At 35.1% G+C, this 7,356-nt stretch overlaps 1 protein-coding gene across 1 annotated transcript; it reads left to right on the forward strand.

Moving 5' to 3' along the window:
- The first annotated feature begins 304 nt into the window (after positions 1–304).
- On the forward strand, positions 305–4,763 carry LOC102587652 (phytoene synthase 2, chloroplastic-like). Its single transcript, XM_006339930.2, has 5 exons — positions 305–407; positions 512–684; positions 973–1,209; positions 4,166–4,393; positions 4,681–4,763. The coding sequence occupies exons 1-5, from the start codon at positions 305–307 to the stop codon at positions 4,699–4,701; spliced, it is 762 nt and encodes a 253-aa protein (XP_006339992.2). The 3' UTR covers positions 4,702–4,763.
- Positions 4,764–7,356: the final 2,593 nt, after the last annotated feature.

Genomic DNA, 7,356 nt, shown 5'->3' on the forward strand with positions numbered 1-7,356 from the left:
TAACATGCTAACTGTTTGTTTTATCAGCTTTCTTGGGAATCTTTGACATAATTTCAACTTTTCGCTGGCCGGTAGTTATGCTCTTTATGTACCAAAACATTATGCTGTTATACAGTCCAAAAGGTTAATGAAAGTAGCATTCAGATAATTTAACATTATGGGCACTTCCCACTTACAACATTCTGGTCTCTAGGTGTAAAACTGGTACGCTGATACTCTTTACCATTTTGTTTGGCAGTCATAAAAGTGTGGTCTAGGTTTGTGCATAGTCAATTATGGTATATCTGGTACTTTTGGTGCTTTCATGTATTCACGTTTCCAAGAAGGACTAGATCTTGCCAATGAGAAATTTCCACTTAAGATTGAAAAAACATGTGGTGTTTTTGGCTTGCTCGTTAAATTAATTTGTAGTTCAAGCAAGCTAAGAATCTTGGGGAAATTAACAACGATTGTTGTCTTAGAGTATTTTTAAATGACTTGTTGTCTGAAAAGCTGTGTTCTTTTTAAATAGTGTGGTGCAGGAGAATTAATGAGCTTGTTGATGGCCCTAATGCGTCACACATAATTCCAGAAGCTTTAGATAGGTGTGAGGAAAGTCTGGAAGATATTTTTAACGGGAGGCTATTTGATTTGCTTGATGCAGCCTTATCCGATACTGTTTCCAGATTTCCTGTTGATATTCAGGTTAGTCTATCTAATTCTATCATCATTATCTTCTCCAGATTCAGATTCTATTCTTTTTGGCTGAGTGCTTTTCCGATGCAAGTACTTGTGGAATTCGATACTTCTCTTCTTTGTATTTATATCTCTTTCTAATATCATTATCTACTTATATTTTTTATTTGATTAGCAAATTAGGCAACTAGTTTTCATTTGCTATCACTGGTGGCTGACATTTATTTTGTGTTTAATAACCTCGATCTCTTACTTGCAACCATGTGAAGTGTCTGATAATTCATCTAACTGGTGCAGCCATTCAGAGATATGGTTGAAGGAATGCGTATGGACTTGTGGAAATTCAGATACAACAACTTCGATGAGCTATATCTATATTGTTACTATGTCGCTGGTACAGTAGGATTGATGAGTGTTCCAGTTATGGGCATTGCACCTGAATCAAAGGCAACAACAGAGAGTGTATATAATGCAGCTTTGGCTTTAGGGATCGCAACTCAACTAACCAATATACTCAGAGATGTAGGAGAAGAGTAAGTATGAAGCTATATTTAATTCACATTGATCATTTCTCTAGTAACATGCCAAAATATATCGAAAGCGTAGTCTATTTCTCATATATAAAGTACAGTGCAATGCCTATTGCTCCATTTTGTTTCGAAAAAGTCGCAGGCAACTTTGCCATTATTTTTGTTTCAGATATAGTAATTGCAAGTTGTTGCTCTACCTTCATATTACTCCACGTGGTTGTCTAGTGATTGTGTGTGGCTGGCTTCCACCGATCTTCATCACTTTCACGTTTCATCTTCATATCATTTCACATCAACACAAAAGACGAATTTCCTCAATGTTTCATCTCCTCAAGCTTTACATCTTCAATTACTTCAAGTATTGCTGCAATTTTAAGGCAATCTTTTTTCCTCACCCATCTTCTTCTTTGATTTTAATTATTCGTAAGTTAATTTTGAATTGTTACAATGAGTTGTGCTTTCTTCGTTGTGTTAGGTATTTATGCTACTGCAGTAGGTTTTGATCAGGGTTGCAGGGTTATTATAGGCGAGGGGCTGCATATTTGACAATTTAGAAGTCAATTACGCACTCAAAGATTTTCAACTGGTTGGTGTTATTTTTTTGAAACTTCTTAAGCAATATCAACTGCATATATGCCAGCAGAAACTGGACGGGGATGAGTATAACTTGAACCGCTAGACCCTGAACTTTGCAACATGCTAACTGAATATGAAATTCATTTATTCCTTAAGTTAGTTTCTTAGCCACATTGCAACTGCGCAAGTTGGTATGCACTTCGTATATGGGAAGCTGAGTTTTTGTTTGTCCATTAATTACTTGGATTGGTTTCTGTTATGAATTGCCTGTAAGTTCACAATCTATGTTGCTCAGACTTAGAATATTGTTCTGTTCAATGTGTGTCGGATCTTCCAAAAGCTATGCACTTAAGAGGATTCAACACTGGTGCTGCCTGCAGTATTTTTAAAGGGTCCGAGTAACATAGTTCATCATAGCATTTCATTTCAGAGTGTTTGAAGTTTGATAGCTAACTGATTGTCTGCATTCTGTTGATTTACATTTCTTGGATATGTATAGAGAGGTAAAACATGAGCAGTTCAATTGTTAGTTGTAGCCTGCCTATCAATTGAAGCCAAAATGGAAAGATTCATGTTCCTTTGATTGTTGATTTGTAGGTGATGAATAGTTTCGTTCATTCCTTACCTATGTTGCTTGGACCCTTCAAAAATGCCGTCAGGTGTGTGTTGGATCCTCCAAATGTAGTATATTATTTTAGGATCCAACACGGGTGCGACAAGTTTTAGAGAGTCTGAGCAAGATAAAGTTCTTTACATGTTTGTCCTGTTAACAATTTATATATTTTCTAAACTAGATTCTATAGTAAAATCTCGAGTTTATGAAACAGGTTGGGAATCCAAATTTTGTGTTTGAAGGCAAAACTATACAAAGAATGGAACTTTTGGTACTAACCACATTGAAGTGGAGAATGCTAGCTTATACACCTTGCACATACATCGATTACTTTGTAAGAAAGATGAATGACGATCAATCCCATCAGAATGTTTTGTGATTAATCCAATTCATGATTATTGAATCCTGCAATAGTATCACCATCAAATGAGGAGGTGTGGCGCCACTTATAGCACTTGGACGAACTAATGATGAGGTAAATCTTTATGCAATAGAACTTCTATATGATATATATAAATGCTTTCCTATGCCTGCTTGGTTGTTGCTCTTTTTCAACTTTCCGTAACTTGTGAAGGCCTAATTTCTTCCTCAAATTGTTATTGAATTGGGTCCATGTATATCTTAAATTCATGTGTAACTTAGCTTACCATTAGTTGGTGAACTCTTATTCTATTTTCCTGGAAACTTTAGATGAAGTTAGTCGGCTCTTCGAACTTAAAAGAAAGAATTAACCGGCATGTCCAGTGATGGCAACCTGTCCACACTTGGAGAGTAAATTTAGGATAATATTTTTAACCTTTTAATTAGTTTGTTCTAGGCTTAAACTTGTCCACACCTGCTTCATCACAATAAATAAATTATAGTTCCTTTCATGGCATGATGGATACTGAAGCTTTCACTAATTCCACCTTAAAGGTTCTAAATAATCAAGTCACTAAATCTGCAAGTAGGTAGTAGTTTTAATAACGTCTTCCACATAATTTCTGGGTCATTCATATAATCTTTGAATATATTGTATTGTTGAAATATGCCATATTTAGATGTAGCATCTTTTGGACATTTGTTTATGTACCTGCAAGTGGTTTTACCTGGCAGTGCAATGTCAATGATGCCTTACGCATTTATACAGAGAAATTTATACATATCATCCTTTTCTGGAACATAAAACTAATATGTGAAGCAATAGTTCTGTTGATTGGCATGTAAATGACAAATGCAGGTACTCTCAATCATATAAGTTTCCTGCTTTCCGAACTATGAGTGAGAAATAAGCACAAGTATAATTACACTCATGTTATTATTCGTTTATGATGCAACACCTTCTAAGAAATTCGTTTGCTCTTTTCAGGAAAGCCTCTAAAATAGCTACCAACTATTTTTAGAAGCTACACAATCTTCAATAAGTATTTTTTTGCCAAAACATAACAAGTAATGAATTTAGACGAGACGACTATGTGAATACATATGCTTCAGAGGAAAGAATATAACACTAAGAAACAATACTTGTGGCCAGAGAAACAATCAGGAGAAGATCACAAATGTTAAAAATTGCATCCGCTGAAAGTAATCTAGGATGTATGTACATGTAGTTTTGCTTTTCCTAAAAAAAATTTGTTGATGTCATTTGAAGGCCTGAAAATTCAGTGCGTGTAAAATGCAGAGAGAAAAAAGATGGTCTCTTTGGTGTCATTGAAGTAACGACTACTTTTTGCTACTTATTCGTGTATATGAATTTCAGTTGTCCTACACTCATCTAGGTTCAGTGCAATAGCTTGCTCTTATGAAACTTATAAAGCTAAATTGTTGCGCACGGGCAATGAATCATCTAGTACCTCAAGATGAATTAGCACAGGCAGGGCTCTCCGATGAAGACATTTTTGCTGGAAGAGTGACTGATGAGTGGAGGATATTTATGAAGAAGCAAATTCAGAGGGCAAGGAAATTCTTTTATGAGGCAGAAAAAGGTGTCATAGAATTGAGCTCTGTCAGTAGATGGCCGGTAAGTAGTCATAAAGTTACAGTTGATCGTATGTACCTGCTACTTTTTCTTTTATTGTTAATTGTTATGGTAGTGAGGTAAAAAACAATATGAACTTAAGTTTTTTATAGCGACACATTCCATCACATTGTTATGCAAAACAGAATAGGCTTTAGTTCAAAAATAGTTTCCTCTCATTTGGCTATAGTTAATATGGACTAATCGTCATACTAGTAGACATTGAAAGGTATCATAGTTTTTGATTTCTAGTTCTTAAATCCTCTAAATCATATGTTCCTTCATCATAGAGGAGAGGAAAAAGATCTTGAACAACGTTCGTCATAAACTGAAGGTATGTTGTGTGTCTAAGAGCACAAACTGTTTTAGTTTACCTCTCTTGTTCTATTTAAGCTGTATAAGCCCATTAAATCTTAACTCAAAAAATCTGCTAGAATACCTGAATCTGCAATCTAAACAGGCACAAAATGTTTTAGTTTACCTCTCCTCATTTTGTTTATCTTTATCAGCTCAATTTATATGCTTAGGTATATTCATGTTTTTGTGTTCCAAGCATATACTGGATCTGCAATCTGCTAGAATACCTGAATTTGCAATCTGAACTCAAAAAATTTGCAATCTGCTAGAATACATTGTGCTGCCTGAACTAAAAAAATATGCAGTCTGCAATCTGCAATCTGGAACTGCTGCAATCTGATTTGTTGTACATGGTTTGTTTTGATTTTTAATTTCATTTTAAATGTGTAGGGATATGGAGGTGATCAAATTTGAAGGGTCGCCACGGGTCAATTTGATCTCATTGAAGTGGATGATGAAGAGTTTTTGAACTATTGTAAAAGTTTGAATACATTATATTTGATTTTGTGAAATATATTCATTGCTAGAATAAATTGAACCATTGTAAGAGTACTTTTTGAACTATTGTGTACACATATTTAGAATATTTCTTTATAAGTATGTGTATGTACACAAGACATACTATCTTTTGATGTTTATTGCAAATCTATATATTTGAATTACTTATTAGCTAATTTTAATGCTTGAGATTATTTATTGCAAAATAATATTGGTGTTTTTTAATTAGAAATTGTTGGCATATAAATATTTTATAGCCAAAATGATATGGCCATAGTTAAAAGTGTAGCCATAGGACTGTAAATTGTGGTATGCACATGGGCAAGGACTACACTTCAAAGTGTTGTCATACATTAGATAGAAAAGGCAACACTTACAAATCGTGGGCAATAAGGAAGCTAAGGCCACGCTTAAAAAGTGTAGTTGTATGAGATAGAAATGTTGCTATTTGAGGTACATAAAAGCATTGCCATTTTATCTTTTAGGCTACGCTTGATAAGGCAACACTTGAAAAGTGTTGCCTAAACTCTAAGGTAACGCTATTTTCGGGCACCCCTGGAAAAGTGTTGCTTAAAGTCCAAAAGTGTAGCCTTTTATCAAAAGCCACACTTTTTGCTAGTTTAGGCTACACTTTACTGGGGTGGCCGTAGGCCTAAAATGGTGTAGTGGCCCATGAGGTTTGAACTCTTGGAGATGCTACATTGAGCACAATCTTAGTTCATTACTTATATTTTTTAATTGGGATATAGCCTTAACCGACGTGAGAACATATTAGCTATCACATGATCTCTCACGGTGTTACCCACACCGTCAAGGGTTGGTCCACTTGCCTAAAGTAGAACCAGGTTGTTAGCTCTTAGTCGGATCCACTAGTTAACTTTCCTACGGGGAACGTAGTTATGGGATACGAAGATTGCTATTATAAACCCAAACTCCACTAGGTGAAGGCTTCCATCTCATGAGACACACTTTGGGAAATCCGGATTATTCTAGGTGAGATATCCCATGTTGGAAGCCCAAACTCAACTAGGTGGGAACTTCCATCTCATTTCAATATCCACTCTGTGCTAGGTTGTAATCCCACAAGATAATCATTAAGTCTCTACCTAGACTCAAGTTTATGGAAAGATGTCCTTGACAACCAATCCATGCTAATACCTCTTTTAGACCATGTGTGATCAACTATCACCATCCATGACCTAGGTATAAAGGCTCTATAGCCTTAGGTTCAATTAGGTAAGAGAAGCCCTACAACCCTAGAACCATTACTCTGTGAGAACTCTTTCATGTTAAGTTCATCTCCATGCTTAATATCATGTCTAGAATTCTACATTAGACAAGGATATCATCATGACTTAAGTGATTCTATCACTTCTTACCATCTATGATTCATAAGGTGAATTAAGTAGGTAAAGATCTTTCATCACAATTCTATTCATTGGCCTTGTTTTCACATATAGATTTTACTCTCAAAGCCTTAGCATCTATAGTAATCATATTAGCTTCACTCTAAAGCCATAATGATCAACATTCACAACAACTATGAGTCTTCACTCTTAATAACACTACATCATGGAAACATACTATGAACCCAGCTTACAAGGCATTCAATCATATTTTTCATTACTAGGTGATTCTAGCCACAATTCATCCTAAAGGTTCAATTACAACTTTACAAGTTAAGATCAATCATATTCAATAAGGTCTAGTTCAATTTATGATTATGTTTTCCTAACCATGAACAATTACTGCACATGACATTGATTTAAGAAGATCCCCTATGAACCTTCAATTTCACCTCTAATGGCATAAACCCACAAGATATCACATTCATCAAATAGACTAGGGTTAACCATAGAAATCACATGAATTCATCATAATATCATAATTCAATGTTAATACAGTCATAATTAGGTATTATCTACTAGATTGGAATCATACCTAAACCCTACCCACAATGTAGAAGGAAACCCTAGCTAGAATTGGGTTGTTAACTTCACAATTGGGGGAAAACCTAGGGGGCTCTATGGGTGGAAGAACCAATATATTAGTAAGATAACATACATTGATTCAAATCCCTAACCAAGCTTGCATCAATGGAGGAAAATATG

Source organism: Solanum tuberosum, unplaced genomic scaffold (genome assembly GCF_000226075.1).
Source record: "Solanum tuberosum cultivar DM 1-3 516 R44 unplaced genomic scaffold, SolTub_3.0 scf00014, whole genome shotgun sequence".
NCBI classification, from domain to species: domain Eukaryota; kingdom Viridiplantae; phylum Streptophyta; class Magnoliopsida; order Solanales; family Solanaceae; genus Solanum; species Solanum tuberosum.

Excerpts from the sequence above, each read along its gene's own strand:
- LOC102587652 (XM_006339930.2), top strand. The coding sequence starts at position 305 with ATGTATTCACGTTTCCAAGAAGGACTAGATCTTGCCAATGAGAAATTT. Across the intron at positions 408-511 it reads CTTGCTCGTTAAATTAATTT|TGTGGTGCAGGAGAATTAAT; the intron begins GTAGTTCAAGCA and ends CTTTTTAAATAG. Across the intron at positions 4,394-4,680 it reads GCTCTGTCAGTAGATGGCCG|AGGAGAGGAAAAAGATCTTG; the intron begins GTAAGTAGTCAT and ends CCTTCATCATAG.